This window comes from Acipenser ruthenus, chromosome 2 (assembly GCF_902713425.1).
Source record: "Acipenser ruthenus chromosome 2, fAciRut3.2 maternal haplotype, whole genome shotgun sequence".
Lineage (NCBI taxonomy): Eukaryota > Metazoa > Chordata > Actinopteri > Acipenseriformes > Acipenseridae > Acipenser > Acipenser ruthenus.
Genome location: NC_081190.1, coordinates 23,486,126 through 23,514,081, shown reverse-complemented (window position 1 = coordinate 23,514,081; position 27,956 = coordinate 23,486,126). Strand labels below are relative to the sequence as shown.

Below are 27,956 nucleotides of genomic sequence, written 5' to 3'. Positions count from 1 at the left end.
GTTTCTATGGAAACCTGCACCCGTTGTCTCCTGGACTAGGCCTCAATGCGTCAGGGAAGGGCGAGTACAGGACGCACACAACAGGGCCCAGAAATTATGTTTCTGGTGTAAAATAAAAGTTAACATTAAAAATGAAGAGCAGGTGCATACCTGTGCAGTTTCCTCCTGTTCTATCAAGTTCATAGCCATCATCACATATACATCTGAACATGCCTGGCAGATTCTTACAGGTACCAAATACACAAATGCTCTGGAAGGAACATTCATCAATATCTGTAATATAAGTTAAAAATGGTTAGCAGACACTATTGGATACAATAAAAAATAAAAAAAAACATTTTGGGGTGTTTAACCGATTACTAGTAAAACGCAGGAAACCAATTGTTACAATAAATGTCAGTTATAATAAACATTCAAGATTGTTATTGGTTTGTCGCTGATGTCTTTTAATTAAAAACCTAAGGAGGGAGATGAGTTTCAAACTTTTGTTTCCATCTGAAAATCCACTTACCATTATTCTGACACAAAGAATGTAGGACTATAATGTCAGAGAACATCTGTCATAAAAATTAAACATATAGCTTTAGGGAGTCTAGAGACACATAGTATATATCTGAAAAATAAAAAAGTAATCTCATACAAGACCTGTGGATATTTCAAATGCTCACCAGTGCTTAAAAACTTGCTGGAGGACATTTTACAACGTGTTGCCATTTGTACAGGGTTACTCTTTGCACAAGCATGTGTCATGCAGAAATAAGGGCAATTTTGTACATAATGTTTGTTCTATGTAAAATCATTTGATACATTAAACCTTGCCACCTGGTTTTCACTATGCTTTGCCATGTTTAACATTGGAGTCTGTGAGGGACAAGTTCAGCTTAACCTTCAACACACTTATTACATGAATAATCTGTGACAGGAATTTAAAGGATAGCTAGAAAAGCCAAATGTGGTCCACTATTACTCTTTACAAACGCAGAACAAGCAAAAGGTTAAACTTTTAAGCATTCTGTGGCTTCCACTTGGAGCTCAGACAAACTGATTACAGATTGCCAACTTAAGCACTAGAATGCTTCAGAGCTGTGGTTATCCGCTCACAAACCTTAGGCTGTTTTTTTTTTATTACAGTCATGATTTATATGGTGAAAGAGTCAATGTAGTCATGATGATAAATAGCAGAAAGCTGGGCTTACTACAGACTGTCATTTTCTGAAAAGGCTGATAGGATTCCATAACTATAGCTATATATAATTGAGGCCTATTTCAATGCAGAAGGGGGCAGAAGAGAAGGGTCTATGTGTGATTTTTATTGGAAAACAATTAGGACTTTGAGCCAAGTTTAAACCCAGGGAACCTTGGCACAAAGTAACCTTATGATGTGTTTTTTTTATAATGGTTGATTGCCTCAATCAGGCTCAGTTGAAGCAATTTACTTTTATCACTGTATCCCGCATCCATTCTTGTGACTGCAGCTTTAGGACACTACAGCGGGTGTTTTTATTTGTGGTTTCCTGAACTTCAACCAATGAAAGCTCACAGGTCATTGGGTAGTTGCTCAGGACCTACCTTGGCAGGACTTGCTGTCTGGAGCTGGAGTGAAGCCCATCTCACACTCGCATCGGTAGGCTCCAGGAATATTCAGGCACTGCCCATTCTCACAAAGATTCACATTCTCGGCACACTCGTCCACATCTGTGAAGGAAGAGCAAGCAAAGAGCAAGACAGGTCAGTGCAGTGATTCACCACAGGTTCTCATATAAACCTACTTGCCAAAAGATTCATCAAGAAGACTCTGCATCTGTTTTATTGTGTATAGTTCATGACCTGTGTTCTATTAATGGAAATACCAATGCAAGTTCATCAATAACTGTTGTCTAGGAATTAATGCAACAACATTTGCCAATTATTTGAGATGTGTACAAATGCCTCTGGGTTTCTGATCGCAATATCAATTAATTCCAGATTTTTTAAATCCACTGACAGAAATATCTGGTCTACTTTTAATGTCATATCCACTGTGACATCTGACACATTCTTTCCCTTGTCCAGTGCTTCTTTAACCTGTTCTGTATACCAGTCTGACAGAGGGCGGGATCGCTATGAGCACTGTATTTAACTCTCTGATTGGTGGAAGTATTATTGCTGATCCAATCAAAACCACCAATAAAGTCAAAATAAATTATCCACCCGTTATACTGTATAGGTTACGATGTGCGCTGTAATAATAATAAAAAAAAATCCTTAACCTTCTAACGCCCACCCCAGGATACAGTCTGCGCCCCCCCAGTTTGAGATCCACTGCTCTAGAGCACTCAGCTGAACTTTGTGTCATACCTGAACAAGTGTAGCCATCCCCTGTGAATCCTTCCAAGCAGCCACAGCGGTACGATCCAGGTGTGTTCATACATCTGGCGTTTGGACTGCATTGGTGGGTCCCATTAGCACATTCATCAAGATCTGAAGGGTTTCACAGGAAAATAAATGAACTCGATACCTACACCCAATCATCTATCTATAACTTCATTCTAGTTAAAACAGTTCCTCTAGCTGACACCCACAGTTGGTAAATGTGTCAGTTTAGATTTCCCCTAACAGTGACTTTTAATAACACCTTAGGTTTTAGAAAGCAGACAGTTATTTCTAGGGCCAGTCCTTCAGAAATCATGAATGAAGAAAGGGTTAATAAAATGTCCGTTAAAACTGTATTAAGATCATTTCTTTCTTCTTTTCATGTGATGTTACGATAACCATTACACCAGGTTATTTGGAAATACCACTTCTGGTACAAATCTACTATTCCCTATTCATAGCCACAGGGATGGAAAAGTGGATCCTAATAATACTTAAACTCAGTAAAATGTCTGGGTCTCCTTCCTATAAATACTTCCCTTTTGATTCAAATCTGAGATTACCAGCTAGTCTTTTATCTCACACATTCTCTGGCAGTAACCTTCTGTCTCAAAAACTGAATTAATGCTTGTCCTGTTCACGAAAGCAAAGACCTTGTCTGCACTCCCTCCTACGGTGAGCCCGTTGTCAGCCCTATTTGCAATTTTACCCAGTTGTCTTTTTCTTTTGAACCCCAAACTAACAACTGTGAATGCTCTCTGTAACCGATACCACTTTGATATCAAGGACAACAACAGCACTTCAAACAGGCCTTTGAACGCTTCAGTGTTTGTGAACGGATTGAATAAAAGAAAAGAAAAATGAGAAGAAACAGAACTTGGTCAAAACATTTGTTCAGTTCATAATAAGATGTTCTGTTGTTTTAATTAAAATACGATTGTAAATGTGCTTAACAAAGACTGAATAGAAGAATGACATGGTAAGCATAATGTACTGGTAAATGTTATTTGTTTGTGGCTCTGATTGCCATCTGGCAATGTAAGGCTCTAAAAGGTTTTTATTGCTCGTAATGTAGATCTGTTTTGCACTCACCCACACATTTAATGCCGTTTCCTACCCAGCCCTCTCGGCAGCTGCACTGGAAGCTCCCAGGGATGTTGCTACAGGAGGCGTGCATGTCACAGTTGTGAGCTCCAATCTCACACTCATCCACATCTAGACAGGGGAAAAAAACACTTAAACATGCAACATCGTTTTAAAGAAAAAAGCTGGTGAATGCTAAGACTGCAACGGTACTAATTTAGTGTCATAAGTGATACCATTCTGTAACAACCTATTACTGTTGTCCGCTTTTACCTAGCCATTGTCCAAATTCTATGGGAAACTCTTCCTGGATATGTTAGCTACATATTGTCTTATAAAATAATGCCCTGTGTTTATTTTAGTGTGGGATACAGGAACCATTCAAGAGTGGATGGGGGCCAAACTACCGTGATATACCATGGTACTTAGTATCACTATTATAAATGTTCAACAGGCATAAATGTTTTTTTAAAACAAACAATCCTCTAACAAGCATGCTTTAAAGAGACCTGAATTGTGAAAAAGTATTGCATTTTGGACAATTTACTATTAAATGTGGATAATATGACTCTCGTATTATTTTGATTGATGATTCTTCAATGGGTAGGGATTCTGGCAGACTCAACCTATTCATTTGTTACAGTGGCAGCTTTCCCAGGGAGCTCTAACCTGTTGCTTCTAAATGCTGTACATTATGGAGCAAATTCTCTCTAGAGATCATTATGCATTATCCCTCATATCTAACTGGGAGGCCTAGCAACAGAACTGGGAACAGAACCAAACAGAAACATGGCTGATTGTACCTGTGCATCCAGTTGTTCCCTTCTTAACCGAATAACCCATCTGGCAATGGCAGATGAAGGATCCCTTGGTATTCTCACAATCCCCAAACATGCAGATGTTAGGATTCAAATCACACTCGTTTACATCTGCAATGGAAGAATTTCAAGAGATTATCTAACACGTACCCTCTTTTAATAATAGTGCTCACTAACAAGCGCACTTGCTGTCCAAAACTCTTTTGGCAAACTTCAACTGCATCTCCGGTGCCAAATAAAAAAAAAAATATATATATATATATATATATATATATATATATATATATATATATATATATAGTAACATAGCAGGGAGGGGGATAAAATCCTCCCTGCGTAAGACATGTGCGCAGGCACATTTTTGTTAGTTTGTTTTATTGTTTAATTAGTTTTGTTAATTGTTTTATTGTTTATTTATCCCCTGCACCTGGTGATTATTATTAAATTAGAGCCAGGTGCAGGGTATAAAAGAGAAGCAGTTAGTTTGTTCAGGGCTGATGAGGAGAAGGAGGCAGAAGGGGTGCTCTGCTTCCGAGCGGTCGTGTAAGTTTACAGAACGGAGTGTTTTGTTGTCGGGCAGGTAAACGGCTTAGCCGTCCTGCGGGTGAGTTAGGTTACCATTTGTGTTTAGTTAGTGCTCATTTAAGAGCTAGGTGTTTATTTTGTGTTTTGTTTGATTTTGTGTTTATTAAAAATAGCGCGCCTGCGCGAGAAAAATCAATTTCCTGTGTCTTTGTCTATTCTTAAAGGGGCAAAGAACCGTGAGAGGTGCGAGTCGTGTTACAATATATATTATTATTATTATTATTATTATTTATTTCTTAGCAGACGCCCTTATCCTGGGCGACTTACAATTGTTACAAGATATCACATTATACATTATTTCACATTATACAGATATCACATTATTTTTACATATAATTACCCATTTATACAGTTGGGTTTTTACTGGAGCAATCTAGGTAAAGTACCTTGCTCAAGGATACAACAGCAGTGTCCCCCACTGGGGATTGAACCCACAACCCTCTGGGCAAGAGTCCAGAGCCCTGACCACTACTCCACACTGCTGCCCATATCAAAACAACCAAAACAACTCCAACCCCAGCAACAAACACTTATGGTGTTAGCAGGAAGTAATGCACTGTGTTGTCCATAGGTTTTCCTTTTTAACATAATTGATATAGATTTAGTGTCACTAAAACTGTTGCTTCAGATTACAAATAATCAGTTCCTGTACATACCTACACAGGTCTTCATATCCATGGATGCCATGAACCCATCAAAACAAAGACAGCGGTACTCTCCAGGAATGTTAGTACACTGTCCACCGTCACAGATATCAGGGCTATCCTCACATTCATCGATATCTGTGCAACAAAGAGCGGGTAAACGGGCAATCTCTCAATCAGACAGACACTTTTAACAGTATTGCAGCTCCCCCAAAAAAGGCCTTTATAAAAAAAGAAAAATACATTGCCTCTTTCTAGTCATGTCGGGTTCGTCTGAGGGAGAGTTTTCAGCAAAAAAGTATAAGACCTGCACTTTTAAAATGCTGCTCTTGCAAATGAGAGACAGGGCAAACTTTTTTGAAACATAACATCGTTTGAGAAAGAAATGGGAAGGGTTCAAGGAAATTACATAATTTCTTAAGACTGGAAAATATTTACATAGCAATAAATGAGCTGCTGTCTGATGTGCTTGATGAGTTTGATGGCTGCTATTCTAAGCACATTTGAAGGGTCTAGCTGGGTGTTTACCTGCACAGCTCCTCTTGTCTGGCATCAGGGCGTAGCCCTCATTACAGCTGCACTCATAGCTGCCTTCTGAATTGCTGCACTGGGTGTCGCATCCTCCATTTTTAATTGTGCACTCGTTGATGTCTGAAACAAAAGGAAGCCCCACGTATAAAAAATAATAACATTCAACTACACTACAAGACAAGTACACCAACACCAAGAAGTAAGAGCAAACAGTGTAAGCATGATGTACACACGCTTACACCAGTACAAGGATACTTTTAAACAAAGTAGAGAATGTATGATGGTGGAAGCCTCCATATGTACATATGACACACTTACAATTTCATCTTAACAGCTCAGTGGTATTGAAACTTAGTGTACTGTACTGTACTTGCGAGTTTTGTTTTAGATGGGTTTGGAGGCAGTTTTATGTCATCCTTTTTGAAGGGCCAAAATCAAGCTTAATCATGTATCAAAATGGTAACTTGTGTTTTCAAGCATTTGTTAACAACCCACTGTTCTGACATAATTAATTTTCCTGTGCCAGAACCTTTCACTTGTGCAGATGGAAATAGCTGGTACAGACATAATTGGGGTTGTTCGGTTCAACAGCGCATAGACTCAACGGCAGGCAGAAGCAAAGGTTTGTATTTGGACAAGCCTTCTTTTTTCCATATTATTTATTTCAATATTTTACACGGGTAATGGTTGCACAGTAAGCTAAACATGTAGACATCCCAGTGGTTTGAAATGCTGCTTCATTGATTTGTACTTTCGGGTTAGAAGAAACAGTTAATTACAGACACTGTCTGGTAACACATCTGCCACAGAAACTGACTAACAACATAACAGTAGTAATCCCATTGATACATGTTTATTACTGACATAGTTTCCGTGTTCCTAGTTATTTAAATAATCAACAAAAAGTCATTTGATTTAAATAAAAAGTAAACCTTACCAACACATCCCTGTCTGTCAGGAGTTGCCTGGTATCCAGGATTACAGGAGCACTGATAGGAGCCGATCATGTTCACACACTTCCCGTTCTTGCAGAGGTTGTCACTGAGATCACACTCATTCACATCTAAACAACACCAAGAGCATTACAAAAAAGCTGGTTCAAACAGCAGTTAGAATGTGCTAGTAGAACTTCCTGATATTTCAACTTGACATCTGCACTACGAACCACAATCAGAAATGACACCTTCATGAGCAGAATCCTGGAATAAATGGATATGGGGCCCTATTCATAAAAGTACTTGCCGACTGCCGTAATAAAATTAATTTTGTTTAAAACTAACGAAAGTCGTCCATATTGCTATTCATAAAATGATCTGAGAATACAGGCGACTGTCGCAAAGCACTTTATGAATGGGTATACAGTTGATCAAGAATGAAAATCTGCCTCTTTTTGATGACATCATCAACATTATTAATGTTCCCTGGGTGGCCTCGGTAGCTGTTGCAAAAAGAAAAAAGGAATCCACCAATAGTACTACCGAAACCGAGACTGCAGCTCCCAGTCACGGGCAGTTTGCAAAAATTCAAACATAAATCGCTCACTACACTCATTTCTTCAAACAAACAAAACATTTTTCCCAGCTTTAGCTGTGGCAAAGTGAATGACGAATGATGTCATCGTAATTCAAAGACCTGACAAAGCATTGAGATGGATTTTTTACCCTTTTTAGAAGAGAGAAAGAACATTCTCCGCTGCAGTTAGTGATCATAAGATAATATATATATATATATATATATATATATATAAATAAATATGTGTCCCACGCTGCACCGTACTTTCTCATCATGTACTGAAAACTGAAATGATCTCAATTAATACTAATAAGGGAAGCTATCTCTATTTAATGATAGTAGGTATTGCTAGCAATAGATTTTAAATTCTGTACACAAAAGAAGTTTAAAAAATCTAATTTTATGTAAAGGGCGATACAGGTATTACGCACACAGCTATGAAAATTTAAATCACGATTTTCTTGAAAACAGTCTTACACAAAAATTGTAAATATCATAAAATAGTTTAAGAAAAACCAATAAACTATAAATAAATAGCACTACAACAAAGCAAGCAAATGCAATGGCTAAAATAAAGGAAATAAAAACGCAGACAGACTCAAGATTGAAACGGATTGAAAAATGGGTCGCTGCCGCAGAGACAGTGTTCAACTAGTGAAGGCTGAAGACTAAGTGAGTAGTTTGCTAACTGATCATGTGGGTGCTACAATTCGTGTCGCTGATGTCGTCAATTTGTACAAAGCAATATCTAATGAGACACAAAAAATTTCCGATGGCCGCGCTACCGTCACTCAGCTGTTACTTCAATATGGAATGGAGGGCCTACAAAATATGAGGGCCTAAGGCTATAGCCTTATTAGCCTATGGGTTAATCCGGCCCTGACTGTATATTGTAACACTCCATGAAAATAAACAGGTTCACACAGGCAGTATTCGTCCAAACTGTTTATTGTGAACACAGGTTATAGAAATAAAAAGAAAAGGACCACTGTCAGCCATGGATGACGGTAAAGAAGTACTAATAATAAAATAACTGTCTATTCTCTGTCTCATTTTAATATTAATATTAAACATGTTCCTTCATATAAAGCTACAGATTATAATGCAAAACAGGCAGTGTTAAATCACGGGTATGTCAAACTGTATAACAGAGCAAGTGTAGTAATAAAATAGCTCTTTAAAAAAATAGTCTGCCGAGGCTGTCGTTAGTTTAGACTTGACTGTAGAAAGCGTTCAATAACTCCTAGTTATCAACAGCATTTTGCTGTCGTTCACTCTTATGAATAGCAGGTTGACGCTCAGGACCGATGACAACTTTATGCTAATGAGGTAATCGTTAACCTTTCTCTCAATTCGTTAAAAACATGCCTTCATAGATGAAAATCGATGAGGCTTAACTACGCATCTGAATGATCTCTTATGAATAGCAACTGCCGTTAAATAGGCGGCTGTGGACGAAATCCGATCATGTACTCCTGTTTTCTCATTTCGAAAGGTGTTAAGCCTTTATGAATAGACCCCATGCAGTCTAAACTATCTCCTTAATCCAAAAAACTGCATACAAGGCAGCTATCAAGCCATTTCTGCTCTATGGATAAATTAGCTTGACTCACAATTGTCGAAAAAATATTATGGAATAAAAAAAAGTACCAAACTTTAGTGCATGCTGCTGCTGAAGATTTCAAAAGCTGGCGTGCCCTTACCAACACAGGCATCTCCGTCAGGGGAAAGCTGGTGCCCTGGGGGGCAAATACACTTGTAGCTGCCTTCGGTGTTTTCACAAGTGCCTCCCCGGCACAGCATGTGGTTACGCTCACACTCATCGATATCTGAAAGCAATAGCAAAAACATGAACAGCACAGGGTCATAAAGATATAACTATGGGTCAGCATGACACTTTAGTGATTCATAGAACGCATAAGAAAGATCTAAGAAGCTAACTTCACTATGAATGTCAATCAATCAATCAGTAATGTATCTATTAATCCATCTCAAATCCTATTTTGTTTTGCGTCTGTTAATCTCATCACTCCTGTTGTCTGTTAATCCGTCTCTCTGTCCGTCTATATGATTTGGCAAATGTCCATATCAATCCATTTATCTGCTTGTCCGTCCCTACTCTTTTCAGCTAGTAGATATCAATTACAGTTTTGGTGGACAGCTCTTTGAAAGATCCACATAAGTTCCTGAAACAAGCTACAGGGTTAAGAAAGCAAGCACACCAGAGCCACACTTACCCATACAGTTCTTCATCATCATGAATCCACTTTCATATCCTTCAAAGCACTCGCATTCAAAACTGCCCGGAGTGTTGACACAGGTACCACTTCCACAGAGGTCAGGGGAGATTCGACATTCATCAATGTCTAGACAGAAAGAAATCTCAATGTATTATATATAGGGCTTCTGATTTTCAGTTTTAACCAATAAAACCCGATAAAACACCCCCGATACAAAAAAAATGAAATTGGTGGATAGCCAATAAACACCGGAAAAAAACGGAAAAAACTGTGGAAATGGTTAATCAATTCATGTTGACTTTACCCTATTCCCATTAAAAAATAAAACCTACTACAAAAATAATAATAAATACATTTCCCAGTGCTGCTGGGCAATGTCCCGCCTTCCTGACTTGCATCTATCATTGATTTGTTCTCAATACTTTAAACCCGCCCCAACTATTGAATGACAGCACATTCTTACATTTCTACTGGAGACTCCGCTTGCGAGATTTAAAACAAGATTACAATCAGGATGGAGGCTTGTTAGCGGGATTTCAAGCTGCATTACAATTAAAACAGAATTGTGGCGAAATGTACAAAAATACCAACACACAAAAACCCTAGAAGAATGTGTCCGTGACCATAGGGATTTCTTTGTGGAAGACAGCAAAGGAAAGAAGGTACAACTTAAGTGTGCAAGTAATGTCGAGTTACTACTATACATATTTTGACCAAAAAACAAACAAACGCTCAAGCATTTTGGAAAGTAACCAAAAACACTAATTTCAGACAGTATATCAAAAACTAAAGCCCCGGAAAAAAAAACGATTTACATAAAACTCCAAAATAGCTCAAAATAAGCACCGAAAAATACAATTAATAAAACCCGAAAAACAGAAGCCCTAATTAATTATCACTTGACTGGGAAGGAATTTACTTTCAAAATGCACATTTCTGACATCCACAAAGTCGATTTCATTTCTTGTTGCATGTGAAAAAAATGTACAGTATATGGGCAAAATCAATAATATGTAAGCAACATTACTATAATGGGTATACACATCTATGTAACAATGAATGATATGCAAATCTATGTAATAGTGGACCACTTTGATAACACGACTCACCAGTGCAATTTCTCTCCTCCATATCCAGTGCAAATCCGCTGTCGCATCTGCATCTAAAACTGCCGATAGTGTTTCGACATTTGCCATAGCTGCAGATGCTGGAAAATACTTTACATTCATTAACATCTGTAAAAAAAAACCATAAAAAACACAAAAACAAGTTCAATTGAAGGTATTGTGTTATGCTTTCTTGCCCGATTGTACAAAACATAAATTAAACATGTTTAGTAAAAAAAAAAAAAAAAAAATCCAGACAAAGCACAATTACTTTTTTGTTAACCTTGATTTGCATGAAAAACACACATACCTTTGAGATGAGGTTCATGACAATTATTTCTTCTACATTAACAAAAAGTCCATGCCTCATTGAAATGTTAATGGCTTGTTTCAGTGCTCCATAAACATGCCTGCATTTAGGCCATTTCCATTGCTCATCATTTTATGGATGTAAAATATGTTTGCTTCGTAGCAAGTGTGTTTTACAGTAAATACACAGTTTTTATTCACAGTACTTGAAACAGTAGTTCTTGCACCACCACAGAAGCAGCCATGTTCTTTCTCTGGAGAATCCCCCTGATTTACCTTTGTAGAAGGGTCTGCCTGTTAGAATGTCCCCTCTGTTGGCGAAGCCTGGTCCTCTTGGGCAAATGGCCTCGTACTCCTGGCTGCCTGGCTCGGGGCAAGCCTCACATTCGGTGCCCCAGGCAGCGCCAATGGAGCAGCAACAGGCATCCATTCGGAATTTGCCAGCCACTGGTTGAGTGCATTCATCCTCGTCAAAGGTAAGATAGCACTGCTCCACACGTACATCTGAAAATGGAAACAGGGAGTTTATTCCACTGTTGGATCACAAGCAACTGACGTCCACCAGGATAAGTCATTATTTCAGTAAAATAACCCAATGCAGTTGGAATTACATGCTAGATAACTGATTAAAACTATAGACCAGTGCCCAGAGCAACATAGATAACGTTAACACTTGTTAAATGGTTCTTAATCTTAGAAATATAAATAAATAAATACATAAATACATAAATAATGAGAATGCAGCACAGCTCATTCAAACAAGTAGTCATGGTTATTAGTTATAAGTTACTATTTTATTTCTGTGAACAAGCCCTAACCTTTATCCTCAAGGTGGCTATAATGAGGGGTTTCAGTGTGTAACCAGAGCTAATACTTTTGCATTGTAGAACCAACCAACCATCAAACCATCCCTAATAAGGTGCTATTAGGCCAAGATTGTCCAACACATTTCCAAATAGGATTACTTAAATTGTGGGATGGCCAGGAAACTGGCCCAATACAGCAATACTGTAATTTTTTTTTTAATGAACCACAAATGGCTGGCCTGGGTTCTTTATGGTTTACAGTTGTTTCTACATTAAATGGAATATAGTTGGGCTTGGTAGTCTCAACAAAACATAAAAAAAATCTCCTTAAAACGAGACATTGGGGGTTGGATGAACGTAGAGAAATAAAGAATATTCAAAATGAGAATTCAAAATGTGAGATTTTTTAGTTTCTAAATATTGTGCACTCGTAAGTTTTTGCAATACATACAAATATTTACTCAGTCCCAGCAGGCATTTTAAAAGAAGGGCAGTCATATTTGTTCTTACCAACACACATTCTGCCTGTTCCATCCAACGTCAGGCCTTCAGGGCAGTTACACTGGAAGGAGCCCTTTGTGTTCACACAGCGACCGTTGGGACAGACACCCGGGAAAACTTCACACTCGTTGACATCTGTATGGGGTAAGAAAGAGAAAAAAACACTTTTAGACTTTTTCTAACAGATCTGTCCACTCACACTTTCACCTTATCAGCAGCTCATTTTTATTTGGACACTGATTCACTGATAAGCTTGATCCAGAGGGCCTTGTAGTGTTTACACTTTATCTATAACTGGATCAGGGACAATCCCATTGCTCCTGTTAAAATAAAGACATATGCCCTCCGGAACACAACCTATAGGAATTGAGCGCACTATCACAGCAGCAGAAACCTGCAATAACTACAACACCCTGGGTACCCTTCAACTAAGCTGCAGGTACATACAATCTTCAAACAATGTTATGCACAGCTGTACAGTTAAGTATGTAGAATGACAAGTATTATTTAAAACCGGAATATATTATTTAATACAATAATCTTTAGGAGTCCATTATCATAATGTCAGTAGTCTTCTGTAAGTTCCAGCTTAAAAACGTTGCTATCGCAACGGACCCAGAAAGTTCTTTCTCATTGCTTAGCATATGATTTTGGATCTTTTTTTTTTCCTCAAGGAGACATTTTCTTTTTTTTTTTTTAAATTTAGTCGTCACCAATGGTTTTTTACCCTGGTTTTCTCCCCAACTTGAAATGCCCAATTATTATTTTTATCCCGGTTCACCGCTGCAACCCCCCGGTGACTAGGGAAACGGAGGCTGAAACACGCGTCCTCCAAAACGTGTTCCTGCCAATCCGTCATTTTTCGTACACTGCGGATCCACAGCGAAGCCACCAGACCTATAGTGTCGGAGGACAACACAGATCTGAATGGCTCTACTGCAGACCCGCAGGCGCCCTATCGGCCACAGGGGTCACTGGTGCACGATGAACCGCGGATTGCCCTGCCTACCTAAGCCCTCCCTACCCGAGCGGCGCTCTGCCAATTGTGCGCCGCCCCCTAGGAACCCCCGGTCACGGTCGGCAATGACACATCCTGGATTCGAACCTGTGACCTCCAGGCTATAGAGTGCATCCTGCACTGACATTTTCTTTTCTAAACCTTAAGAAACAAATATTCCTTATTTTCTCTATAACTGCATAGCCAGCAACAGACTGATTGACAGGATGTCCCTGAAACTGCAGTCTCATTAGCAGGAGTCACCTATTAATAGGTCACAGCTACTGTATATCACAGATTGCTATACATTGTGTAAACAGTAACTGACATAGGATGATCTTATGCAATGTATGTATTTCATTTCAGTAAATAAATGTAGGTATACATCACTACCAATTGGGTGGTTAACAGACATGAAAACGAAACAGATGTTCAGCCATAAAAATTAAAATAAAATAAATAAAAATACAAACCTTCACAGATAACCCCCTTTGATCTAGCATATCCTCTTGGACAGGCAGTATCTGTAAACAAACATAAACATATATTTAAAACTATGCAGTTTTTGCATATCATGTTTAAAACATTTTAGGCTTTAATTGTACAGAGATAGGACCACATTTAATGTAATTATTCTAATGTTAGCAGTCTGAATTATTCACCAATAACCACAAACCTACCTCAACAGTTCCTCCCAGGAAGAAATTTACAACATAACAGAGGCCTGAGCAAAGAATTGTGTGGTTTGGATTGTCATTAGAACTGCTGTCTTAGCTTATAATGGTTGTGATTCACAATCCTCCACAATGCCAAACAATTCCTATTTTAAAACTAATACCACACATACAAACCAAATACCGTCAGACAGTTCCAAGCATTACATTACCAAATCATATTTTCAAGGGACATCAGTCAGCCGTGAGCAATAACTGGAATAAGGTCAGACCACATTAAACAGAGACTCAAAATGTGTGGCTAATGTAGGCTTGCTGTCAAGAGGATAGATTATATTTCATATTCAGCAACTTTCCAAGTTAATGCCAATATCAAAAACATAGCAACAAGCTTACTTTATTTTTTCTGTTTCATACCATACTGGGTTCATCCTTACCCCAAAATTCATTAAATGAAAGTTCAAACAAACTAAGCACTACAGCTAGAAGCAGATACATGAAAAAGACCAGCCTCTAACCACTAACCATGTTATTAGTGTAGAATGTTTCTGTTCTCTAATGACCCATCTACAGGAATCTCTCTTTGAACTTTTGAGCACACTGTTAGAAATCTTCTAACTCCTCAGAAACCTTGTCTACGCTCTACTCTGCTTTGAGATAGCTTGGAGACAATGCCCTTCCAGCTAGGATAAGAACAATGAACCTAATCAAATTATTTAACAATATGATAAAAGCTCTAGATAAATGTGACACTCTAAAGTATGACATACAGCCAATATATTATCTCCAGAGGGATAAACACTGCATTTAAGTGCTGGGTAAAGCTAATCATCAACTTTCTGGGTGGCGTGAGGACATTGTTCTTGGATCCTGAATGAGGATGTACCTATTTCACAGCGTTCACATGGACTGCCCCAAGCAGCTCCCAAAGTGGCACAGCACTCAGACTTGAGTGTCGCACCGTTGATGTTCACCTCACAGCGGCCATCCTGGATATTGAGCCAGCATGTTCCCTTCAGGCTGTCTGTTGCGGCAAACAGAAAACAAGTTAGTTAGTCTCCATTACATCTGAATTGATTAAAACTAAATAAACTTCTGTTTATTGACACAAAGACATGTAAAATGCTTAAAGCTGGGAATAAATATGAAATTAAATCAAATGAGGGTATTAGATTATTAATATTATTGTCATTAACTTCAAAGTCAAAGTATATTTTTATACTGTTGAAATATTCCTAATCCAGAAATAGCTACAACATGAAACTTTAGAGAACAAGTTCCTTTTTGTTTAAAGTCCATGTTTCCACTTAGAATATGTTAGCCTGTAGTCATGTCAACTTGGATTCTAGACCTGTATGATCATAGAACTTAGTAGTTACTACTTGATGGAGGACATGTCTAATGAATGTCAAGTGCTGTAACCACTCTTCAATCTTGGCCAGAATCCAACCAATGCACAAACACTTTTTAGCAAGACTAAACGCAATACCTAGCTACTTTAGTTCTTCAGTATACAGGACTGAAATTGACCTACAACCTATTAGCAGCAACTAGACTTATAATTCCTCTGAGAGTGTAGATATCAGGTTTTTGTCTGTTTTTACATAGATTTGATGACCTAATATATTTAGTGTTTGGTAGTTTTCTCTAATCAAGTTGCGTGTGTATTTTCTCTTCACTCATCACTTGCAGGCCTGGCACAACAAAGAGTGCACAAGAAATACATTCTCAACTTCATCCGAGGTACTCACAGAACACTTAGAAACACACAGTATGGTTGTATGAAGTATCATCCCATCATTTCTTACCCACGCAGATCAATCCAGTAGAATCGAGTTTGCTGCCAGGAGAACATTCACAGGAGAACGATCCAGCATTGTTCCTACAAACTCCATTAGCACAGGGGCTGCTTTCACATTCGTTCACATCTGGAGTCCAAGAAAAAAAGGCTATTGTTACATCTGCAACTGGTAATCATTAATATGAATTATACTCTATCTTTTTCGTTTTTATAATTCATCCATTCATTCCAGTTTCTCCAAACGTACACAGACATAAACAATCACAAAAGTAACCCATTGCAAAATGGTTTAAGATTGAGGCTTGCCTTGTTTTATAAGGTAGGCTTCTACTCGATTTGTGATTCTATATGTTTGCAAGTGCACCCCACCTATCAGCTAGTGGTTCCTTACTTCACTCACACGCCATGGCTAAACAAACAATACAAGAACAAAAATTCTAATATTCTGATAGGGACACGATTTATAAATTACAATGTATGTATCTAAAATTAAATGTTTCAACAGTACTGTACTACAATAAAATTCCCAGCCAGTGCCATGCTGAGCAAAATTACAAAGGATTTATTGTCTCCACTAATTATTACTCAGAAAGACTAATGGAATTGAAAAGAATACTGTTAGCCACAGCACTGTGTCAATCCTTTGGTCAGCGCACTTGCAAGTGAGGTTTCACATTTTCTAACATTAAACAGATGTTTCTATATAAAACCCGACTGTATTCCACCTACTGGCAGCAGTTTTAAAGACAAACATCCTGTTGTGAGTGCTACGATAGCATCATTAAACTTCCAGGAAAATCAAATATCTAACCACAAACTGGCAATGTCATGGTCTTGAAAACCAAAATGAGGTGATATGAATGTACTGCACACAGTAATAAAAGCATAATGGTCTCTACTTTGTTCTCAAGCCCGAAATCAAAATAAGTTCTAAGTAATGCAGCAATATAGAGCTTTTTTTCCACATAATAATGGAAATAGATCAATAAATATGATTGAGAATGGAAAAAGCATCTAACTGGTAAGGCAATTTTAATATGAATGAGCCAATTCTCACAAAATGGTAACACATTTCACAGAAAACAATATCAAATTTGGGAGGTCACAAAAGCCACATATGGGATGCATACAGTATAGTGTACAGGATGGGGGAGTTTTATTCAAGATAACATTGTTTCAGACTAACTTAACTCTGTGGAAGGTGACTAAGAACTACATTTTGTAAGTGGAAAAAAGTGGAAAAAAAACTAAATAGCCAACTACAATATGACCAGAATAACATAATACACCATATATAGTATATTGTAGCAGGGTAGAAAAGCTGATAAAATGTATTTCTTTATTTTGAACGGGGGGTTGTATTTTGTGTATTTAAAAACAGGATGTATTACGATTTAAAAGTAATGGTTTATTGTTGTAGTAGTATGATTTAAAAATGTATGGATTGTATTTATTTATGTAGACGGACGATAGCCATCCCTCATAATTATTGTTTGATTCGGGAGTGAGAGGGTTAGCTTCCTCTCCCTGCCTTCTCATGCAGAATGTAGAAGGTAGCTAGGAGTTAATCGATTGTCAATTATGTCATTAACTCCTGGCCACCTGATATATAAGGATCCACTTCACCTCTGTTGGGGGAGAGTGTTTAGGAGTAGAGAACGGGAGTAACAGGAGATACAAGAATCAGTACAAAGAAACAATTGCTACGGATGCTGGTTCAAAACCAGCACAATACTTGTTTTAGTTATTTTCTTGTCTGTCTATTTTGTTTGGCCAATGTGCCATTTTGTTTTGTTTGTTCTGTGTTCCCATTTTGTTAAAGTTATATATTTAAAATATATATAATAGATGGGCTTCAGTGAGTTACAGGAAAATAATTCCATCTTGGGTTTCTGTGACATCATGAATTATGAGACCGAAGGTCGAGTAGTTGATAAACTGTCACAGAAACCTGAGATGGAATTGCTTTCCTGTAACTCACTGAAGAGGCCCATCTATTATTTTTTATAATACATGGATACCCTTGTGATGCTAATATTAAAGAAGACGAGGTTCAGCAGTACAGTTCGGTTTTTTTAAATGTAGTGTTTCAGTGCTGCACAGACGTTCTATGTCGTTATCCGTTAGTGCTTCAGCTTTATTTGGATGATTGCCTTTACCTTGTTTAATTTCCCGTTCCTCTCCAGTTTCTCTGAGACACAAATGTATCAGCTTTACATCTTTTTTTTTTTTTTTTTAACGTATTCTCATTTTGTTGATCATTAATAAACATACGTACTATACTGTGGGTGTTGTTGAGTGACTGAAAACGAGACATTTGGAGTCAAATGGGTCAAAGTTTAAGTATATTTTCCTCTAGAGGATTATCACTTTCTGACATCACTACTGTGGTATTATGCCTTTTTATTTCGAATGGCTCAGGATATATATATATATATATATATATATATATATACACACATTTCATAATATTTCAAATTGCTCCATTTATTTTTGTACAGTTAAACAACTGATCAGTTGTACACCAAAAAAAGTGCATTTGTAAGGGCATCCCCATTTGTGGGTAAAACACGGAGTACAGTCAATAAAATGGTAGGTAGTATCACAATGCTACACTGCAGTAATAGGACCAAGATGCATAGCCTTAATAACTTCTGCATCTTGTATTAAGCATTGTATAGGCATTGCCGTTAAAATGATCCTGGTGGTGACTTGGCAGACTGACAATAACTTTTTCCATTAGCTAGGGCTATTTGTGAGAAAGCTAACTGACATTGATGTGTCTTTGCCAAAGATACATAAAAAAGGCATTTTCATAAAAAATGTGGAGACTTCAATGCTAGTGATGTGGGGGCTACTAATAATAGCAACTGGCAACAGTCAGGTACTGTGCAGGGCAGGCACTATGTGAACCTACTGTACATATTTCCATACAAACTTCTGCCAGTGCACCCCAGCAGAGACTGTAAAATGTGGCTGAGCTGAATTAATTTAATGGTTTTATAATGTGGACTGGATGAGTAAGCACACATTCAACATAAAAAGCCTTGAACTTAACCAGTGTACACCAAAGCTGGTTCCCTTTACCTTCATTAAGAAAAGTAAGATTGAGAGTAGCAAAACATGAGATACTGTGAACCTGACCACGAGGCATGCTAAGAGGAAAGGCAGAGTTCCACTATCTTAACTATTAACACAATTACCCTCATTGTTAGGACAAATATATGTACACATGTTATGCAAATGCATGGGAACCTGAAGGCAGACATGGCTAGGGATAATAATTTATTCAATTCTGCTGGAAACAGACTTCAAAAGACATCTGTTTTAAATTTCAGGTCATAACGTCACAGAAATCACTCACCACACTACTGGCTTTGCATTGATTTGGACTCTAGTTAAATGCAGCCAGAAAAGTTTCAACAATTCATCATAAAATAAAAGACCAGTAACTATAAACAAGATTCCACCCTGATGCTGTTAAAAAAAAAAAAAAAACACTGTTGATAACACAAAACATGAAAACAGCATGTTCATTAATGCCTAGAATTCCCTTGACTATAAAGGTAGACCCTAGTGGACAACTGGAAAGGTTGCATTTCTAAAAGGTTATTGAGCTAATTATCCCCTGCTTTTATGTTAGAGCCTTTTGAATTCAATCCATCAAGTCTGTTGACATAACCCTACCATATTTACTACGGGGAAATAATGTTGACAATTGAGTGAAACAAAAGTTCCACCAGCTAGGTAAACATAGGGAATATGTTGTGGCAAGTGAGGCCTAAACCGGAAATCAAGACCTTTCTCCAATGCCATTGTCTTTTAGTCATTTTCCCTTCTATCTGCTTTTATATTTTCACAGATCGTCACTTCTAATTTAGTAAAACTTTCAATTTTTTATTTTTTATTCTGTTTATTGGTTTAGGCTTTAGTAAAACTTTTCCAGAACAGCACTCTTCTCACCTTCACAAGTCTCTGAGTCTAGTCTGAAGATGTACCCCTTGGGGCAGGTACAACTGTAGCTGCCAGGCATATTCCGGCACAGTCCATTATCACAGAGCAGCCTGTTCACTGCACACTCGTCAATGTCTGAAAAAGAAACACGCTCATTAAGCACCCTGAAGAAATGTATTTGCTGTCTACACTCCCCAGGAACGGAATGACTGGTTTTTAAAATTATTTTAAAAGATGAATAGTACTCGCATTGGGCCTGACTATTTAAACTTTAGTATCTCACATTGAGCATCTCTTCCAAAACACATTCTAAAAACAGATACTGTAACTGTGTATGTACTGTATTCTATGCATATTTTCTCTTGCTCAAAATAGCCAGCTTATCTCAAAACATGTAATACGACACACAGAATCCCCCCCAAAAAATCTCCAGCTGTAAGAATGTTTATTATTATTATTATTATTATTATTTATTTCTTAGCAGATGCCCTTATCCAGGGCGACTTACAATTGTTACAAGATATCACATTATTTTTTACATACAATTACCCATTTATACAGTTGGGTTTTCACTGGAGCAATCTAGGTAAAGTACCTTGCTCAAGGGTACAGCAGCAGTGTCCCCCAACTGGGATTGAACCCACAACCCTCCGGTCAAGAGTCCAGAGCCCTAACCACTACTCCACACTGCTGCCCTCAGAATCCATTTAGAATCCATTATAGTTACTATAATATTACTGACATTGATATAATGCCACAATAAAATCACCAACCTCGTCTGAGAAGGTGTGTGAATTATTTTGTGACACAGCCTTTAGGCTTTTGATTGTCACTCTGTATTCATTCACATATGTTTTCCATTAGCTGTACACTAGTTTATCGGGTTGTGATGAATATTATTATACTATTGCACTGTTCCTCTGCAACTTTTTTTTTTTTTAAAACATGGGACAAGCACAACCGCACTGGCTAGCCTGGATAAATACACTACGAAATAACCCAGGAGCAAACGTTTTTCTAACCCTGACGCAGAGCAGTCTCATATACAGTACTCTTATCCCTTTGGTAACAGCTCATGGTGTCATATAAAGAACAAAAGGCCTCTGTCTACTTAGCTCTCCATTGCTTACTATAAGTCTACAAAACTTGGCAGACAATCTTAAGTCTACACTCAAAATGTATTTTTATAAGCAATATTATCTTTCTTTATTTGCCAATTATGAGCAACATGTCATCTTATTATATATTTAGCATTGTGTTCCGCTATTATGTCTACACAGTGACATAAATCTAAAAATGAATTTGTATGATTATATATATGTCACACAATACAGTATGCAGCTGGATCAGGGCAGGGTCTATGAAATCCATTAGAAATGGGAAAAGTCTGGACTCTATTTGAAGAAATAACATTTGACAATTGTCAGTGGGAAGGATTTTATTTTTTTGCCTGAGTGTTAAACAGATGCAGCAAAACAACCTGATGTATGAGCTCATCCTCAGAAATGTGTGCCATTAAAATCATACTGAACGTTTTTTCCACTTTCAACTTGTGGGCCCATCCTGGGAAGTCTCTGCCAGGTCTGCCGAGAACTTGGCCAGCAGGGGTCACTGATTTGAAACAGATTTTCTCTGAAATGTCCTTTTTCACAGGGTGGTTGGCAAAGTAATTGTTTGTATTAAACTGATTGGAGACACAATCTAAGTCCATTGTATTTCTGGCTATTAAACACAATTTCACTCACCGACACAGCTCCTGCCAGTTGCCTCAGATTCATATCCAATGTTACAGATACAACGGAAGCTTCCACGGAGGTTTTCACAGACTCCATTGGAGCAGATCTCGGGATCCAATGCACACTCATTGATATCTATTGGAAAAAGCAGTACAGACAAAAAAAAAACAACAAAAAAAAACAGAGCGACTATTAAAGTGATTGCAGCTAACAAAATAATCCTGTAAGACTGCCATGCTTTGCAGTCAGTAAGATGCTTTGACCCAGAGGACACTCCTAAGAAGTAAAGAAGTACCAGACTTCCTTGAAGGCAGGGCAAGCAAACTGAGAACTTTATTTAACCTAGTTTAGTACCAGATGTCTTATCTTAAATGAAAATACATGTTTGATGTAACACGTGTTTCTTTCAAAACTGCACATTTGAGACCTATATAGTGAATGAAAGTGACTACGACTAATACTACTACTATTACTACTACTACTATTAATAATAATAATAATAATAATAATAATAATAATAATAATAATAATAATAATAATAATATATGCCCAACTGTGCGTAATAAGGCTGCAATTCTACCTGGGGTTTCCAGTGACATAAATCATGAGCACATTAGCTCAAGTGATTTATCCAAGCCACCAGAAACACGAGATCAAATTACAGCCTTGTATGTTGAGTTTTGGTGTTCACAGTTGCTATAATACATGGTGACATAACAGACAGAAATTGTAGAACTAGCTGTGTTTATTTTTATAAACTGAAAAAGGGTTGAGAATAACAAACACAATTAAAAACACATTGTAAAACAAATGTATTTTTCAACAATTTTAAACTTCAGTATTTTGTATTTTATTACCATATTCTGTGGGTGTTGGACACGGAAAATGTATTATTACTAAGAAAATTCACTTGACTTTTTTGGACGGTGAAGTGATTTCCTCGTCATTCAAGAAGCTCTGCTTTCTCACTCTACACTGCCTAAAATCTGACGGAGAGTACGTGTCTGAGGTAATTTCTTACTAAATGTATGTTGCTTATTGTTTTCTGCGGATAAAACTTGAAATCTGCAGACGATTGTTGTTTGTTTTGGTATTAATGGTGTTTTGTTGTGTTCATATAGTGGTGTTAGAGTTTAGTTCGCAATTTTAACATTAACCTTATTTTACAAGGGCAATCTTATTATACACTTGCCTCGCATCACCACCTAATCTTATTATGCATGAGTCTCATGCCACCACCGTGTATAAAAAACACCAAAGTTTATAGGAAAAGTATTGTTCACCATGTATTCTAGTAATAATAAAATATAGAATTATTTACCTGTTCCATCCACTGAGAATCCAATTCCACTGCCACAGAGTGCTTGAAATTCAGCTGCAAGAAAATGATCAGAAATTAGAACCTTGACTTACAATTTCTTGATTATTTTACAGTTACAATTTAAAGAATACCAGGCGTGCACTCTAGGTGTTATTGAGAAGTGCACTTTCCTGTGCTACACTATTTACTGTTTGTACTCAAGTAATTCTCAGAAATAAAACAGTGCATACAGTATATTTATCCTGTGAGGTGGTAGTGCTCCTTTGAAAACAGACGCTACCTTCTATGTAAAACTTTAGGCCCTGTCTTCATAAGCTGTATTATCTCTCAGAGCTGAAAAGGAATGTAAGGGTGATCCAAACTCAAACACACAGATGCATTTTTTTGAGTTTCGTTGGTGCCAGACAAATGTTTCTGAGTGAAAAGCTCATAAAACAGATGATAAATTTTTAACTCCTTTGCCAGTTGTTAATCAGGATTTCAAAAATGATAGTGTGTGCCAAGGGTTAAGCAGCCTGTCTATCAATCTTTTCCTAAACAATATTTGCTGGAATAGTTAGTAAGCAGAAACAACCATATAAAAGCACACATAACACACAGAACAGGGTATGAAATTAAATATTAGGAAAATGTAGCTGACATACTATGAAGTATCTCTTCATTTTACTCAATTCACACTATGCAGTTAGGTGGAGGCACGGCTCTGTTGTTTTTTCCTATCTCCAGTATACTCTAATACAAGTTGCCAACAGTCACCTGGCCCTACAAACAAGTTTTTATTGGATGAATCACATTATTTTTTTTTCACAGAGGAGGCCAACCTCCTGTTTTCTCCGGTGTACTGTCATGTAATGATGCTTGTGCTGAGCATGCGCAAAAGTCATGGGATAGCTAGTGCCTCAGACAACATCCTGTCCAACTGCAGAACTTTTGTAAGAAGTCAATAGTGAAATACAGTATTTAGATACCAGGCAGTGTTATTGAAAACTGTTATTTAAAGTGAAATGCAGAACGTGGTAGATTGACTGTTAGAGAATCCATTTAGAAAGCTGGTGTACACAGAGAAGGTTTCTATAAAAGGTGCAGGTAGGCCTCAGCCTCAACTAATGTAATATATTGGGAATTCAGTTATCAGTAATTTTTACATACATTGATTGTTTTGAAACATATGGTGATGTGTCATGACGCACTAAACTTGTTCTCTTTGCAAGACTGTATGTGGATTGTGACTTTGCTATGTGCGCTACCTTTCTATTATTAACTATTTTGATACCATAATTGTGTTTACAAGTATGGAAGCCCATTTCCGCCAGTTGCGTGTTCAGTTTATGGAACTTTGTTTATGATTTTATGTGGTTTGTGTGACTTATGTTAGGGCATTGCTGTCATGGTCTACCACCAAATGTCATATGTTTTGTATCGCCGGTTTTTCACTGCTTCGATTGCATTTTTGTTACATTTTAATTTAAAAAAATGTATATATAAAAAAAAAAAAACTTAGGAAAACAAGTCTACACATACACATACTCTGTATATATAAAAACCCAACTCCCTTACAGTGTGCCTCCTCTGTGTGTCAAGTGACCAGCCACCACTGCTCACAAGTCTTAAAACAACTGCAGCTGTGAGGGATTTACAAGGTACAATCACTTCCTGTCAGTTGCAGGAAGATAGGAATTGGGAGCAGCCCCCATAACAGCGGAAGTGGTGGCTGGCGTAGTCCGAAATAACAATAATTTACTATCTTGCAACAACAGATGTTTTGTTTTTCATGACCTAATTTTACTCAATAGATAAACCACCTACTACATACATTTAAATCTGTATACTGTCACTATTTTAAATGGAATAGTTACCATGCATGCTATTTACCTGAGTTTTTAGCTGGGCAGGGCTGACAGGGCTCTCCGAAGCTGTAATCCGCGTTGGCGCAGCAGCACTCAGACTTGGTCACTGCTCCTGGGAATGGACGGACACAGACTCCCTTCTTGATGGCTCCATAGCAAGTGCTGCGCATGTGTGTGTCTAGAATTGGGGACAATAAAAATAATTAATTGTGTTTGTTTATCATGTATTTGAAATCTGTAGCAGTGAAGTTTTTTCACAATATCAAGCTTGTTTTATTGGAAAATACATCTGTTTTATAACAAAATACAACTACTTTATTACTGTGTTGACCTCAGACAGGCTGTTTACCTTTGTGTCTCACTCGGCACTAAAATGTTAATACTGAATAACAGTTTCCGTGGAATTTAAGATTACTGTGATCGTTGCCTTAAAGCATTTTGTTTTACTTTGCATTCATTTAGATCAGCCACAAATTTCGGTCGTACAAATGCAGGGCCTTACTGAAAATGATATCCCGGTTTCACAGTGTAAATAAAATAAATCTATAAAAAATAGGTCTCCTTGAGTGGTACGTTACTGTGCATGCTTCCCATCAAAAAGAATGGCATATTACTGAGTAACTGGAATACCAGTAACAAGTACGATTCATACATTTCTAAGGGAATCTATATCTGTCTTTAATTGATCCAGTGACTCTTCTATTATTATTACTTTTTTTGTAAATACCTAGAAATGTCAGCTTTGAATTAGACAACAATTTGTACCATCAGCCTGGACTGCTCACTTACCAACACAGAATCTGCCATCTACCCCAACAGCCAGACCTGCAAGGCATTCACACCTGAACGAGCCTTCAGTGTTAATACAGCGTCCATTCATGCAGATCCCAGTGGTGTGACATTCATCAATATCTGAGGCAAAAAGAAAAGACGTCAAGAACCAAAAAGGAAACAATCTTGTCACACTGTGATTTACTTTACTCACGCGAGGTGTCACCTAGAAGTGGAAAAAGTGAAAATGCTTTGTAGTGTGCATGTACTTTAAATTAGAGCACCCAGCTGGAAACTCAATTCCATTCATTTGAATGTATTTATTTAACCTTCATTTAACCAGGATGTGGACCTCACTGAAGCCCATAGTTTATTAAACAAACATTAATTTGTAAATTAATAAAATAATAATAATATACAAGGGAAATGCTTCATGTGCATTATTCTTAGCGCTCTCAGAAAGAAGTCATCTTCTGACCTGAAAGAAGTACTGGGGTGCTCTAGTTTTTGCAGTTACGCTCGTGCCCATACCTGTGCAGTAGCGCCCATTGGAAGCCAGGGCAAAGCCAGGTTTGCAGATGCACTTGAAACTTCCATCTTCGTTGATGCACATTCCATTCAGACACATGTTGGTGGTGGCACATTCATCATGATCTGAGAGAAATCAAAAGCATGGCTAAGACTTTCACAGTAACCAGACGCCTCAGTGGCTCAAAGGATCATTGTAGAGGGACAGGTAAAAGGACACATATGCAGAGTTTTATAAATCTACTTTCCTATAAGTAACTCTTTGTCATAAAATAATTAGTTAATATTTACAGTGCCTTTAAATATACTGGAAGTGTTCATTTTTTATCATTCAACTTAAATCAAAATTATAATTATGGATAATTTAACTAGTCTAGTTAAACGTATTAGGTAAATGTTATTATGTGAATGAATCAAAGTCCTATATAATCCCCCCCCCCCACACACACACCCACCCACAAGGTTTTGTTACTCGACAAATAGTCAAAATCCAATTCTACAACACCAATAAATACAGTATATGTGTACATGGTATACCATTTCACAAGAATCAGTGCAATAAAAATAACATTAAGAGAAAACCAACATAAAAAAATGGATATAAGTAATTGCTTACCGACACAGTTTTTTCCATCAGAAGTTAGCTCAAAGCCAGCATTGCAGATGCACTGAAAACTGCCTTCAGTGTTTACACAGCGACCATTCTTACACAGAACTCCATTCTGAAGGCACTCATCAATATCTAGCAACACATAATAGTAAAAATATAAGTTATGCTTTAGAAATTGCATTGTCGGTTTTTAATATTTGACTGTACCTGCTATTTCAGATGGGTAATGTTTTTTTTTTTGTTTTTTTTTAAACTGTACATAAGATCATTTATTTGAGAATATTTTCAGTGATTCTCAGAATGTGCAAAGCCAGGAAGGTAACTAACATCGTAGCAGAAATGTTTTGACCCACCAGCATTATTATTGATTTGGAGAAAAGGGATTGAAGTCAGCGACTCTATCAGGGTGTTTGTCAGCTGATAGCTAACTCCAAACACGCTCATATCAAAACAATGGTGCTGCTTTTCCTTATTTAAAACGCTTCATGGAACAGTGAGCTGTTTGTCATGAGAACATGTAATGGTAACCCAAGGACCAATTAAAACTGATTTAACTGGACAAAGCATGGATATTCCATTTTTACCTTTTTTGGTACACTGCAGGTGATGCATTTGAGATCCAATTCCACATACTGTAGACATAACTTAGATACTGTTCTCCCACCTCAGTACAGACCTGCCCTAAGAAGTGCTGACAGCTGTGAAGGTGTTGACGGCTCTGTGGTAGTTAAAATTCACAAAGGACTTGTTTGGGAAAGAGCTGTGGCATTCACGCCAGTGCCTCGGCCGGGTCCCCTGCCTTACAGTTCCAAACTCACATGGAGAAGAGGCCTTTAGAAAAACAAGCTTATACAAGCCACATGTCAAAACGGTTATCTCACCAATGCAGGCTTGTTTGGTGGGTGTTCTCTGGAAACCAGGATGACACTTGCAGTAATAAGAGCCAGGTGTATTGACACAGTCTCCGTTTTTGCAGGGGTTGGAGGTGCATTCGTCAACATCTGTTGACAAAAGAAAAATGCTGGAAATTAAAAACGTGTTAATGCCAAATTTAGGCTAGTTTCAAAGCATGAACTAGAAATATCCAGCTATGTAATTCACCTTGAATTTTAGGATTGAGAGATAATTAAACCAAAAAAAAAACATACATGAACATAATGTAGATATTTTATTTAACATCACATAATCAAAGAAACTACAAAATTATATCGCAAAAGTCTACCGTATGCC

The 27,956-nt window shown here is 37.5% G+C and overlaps 1 protein-coding gene across 2 annotated transcripts in view; it reads right to left on the bottom strand.

The window, feature by feature from the left end:
• LOC117963485 (fibrillin-2) overlaps positions 1-27,956 on the bottom strand; it is a 94,279-nt gene that overhangs the window by 19,180 nt on the left and 47,143 nt on the right. For both annotated transcript variants that reach the window (XM_058992355.1, XM_058992353.1), the window contains exons 12-35: positions 27,608-27,727; positions 26,733-26,858; positions 26,120-26,242; positions 25,607-25,729; positions 24,843-24,995; positions 22,971-23,024; positions 21,659-21,784; positions 19,923-20,048; positions 15,967-16,086; positions 15,045-15,182; positions 13,958-14,008; positions 12,497-12,622; positions 11,457-11,684; positions 10,875-11,000; positions 9,763-9,891; positions 9,229-9,354; positions 6,951-7,076; positions 6,011-6,133; positions 5,495-5,620; positions 4,239-4,364; positions 3,445-3,567; positions 2,338-2,460; positions 1,570-1,695; positions 151-273 (exon numbers count right to left, since the gene is read on the bottom strand). In XM_058992355.1, the coding sequence (XP_058848338.1) occupies positions 151-273; positions 1,570-1,695; positions 2,338-2,460; positions 3,445-3,567; positions 4,239-4,364; positions 5,495-5,620; positions 6,011-6,133; positions 6,951-7,076; positions 9,229-9,354; positions 9,763-9,891; positions 10,875-11,000; positions 11,457-11,684; positions 12,497-12,622; positions 13,958-14,008; positions 15,045-15,182; positions 15,967-16,086; positions 19,923-20,048; positions 21,659-21,784; positions 22,971-23,024; positions 24,843-24,995; positions 25,607-25,729; positions 26,120-26,242; positions 26,733-26,858; positions 27,608-27,727 (2,991 nt within the window). The remainder of the gene's footprint in view (positions 1-150; positions 274-1,569; positions 1,696-2,337; positions 2,461-3,444; positions 3,568-4,238; positions 4,365-5,494; positions 5,621-6,010; positions 6,134-6,950; positions 7,077-9,228; positions 9,355-9,762; positions 9,892-10,874; positions 11,001-11,456; positions 11,685-12,496; positions 12,623-13,957; positions 14,009-15,044; positions 15,183-15,966; positions 16,087-19,922; positions 20,049-21,658; positions 21,785-22,970; positions 23,025-24,842; positions 24,996-25,606; positions 25,730-26,119; positions 26,243-26,732; positions 26,859-27,607; positions 27,728-27,956) is intronic.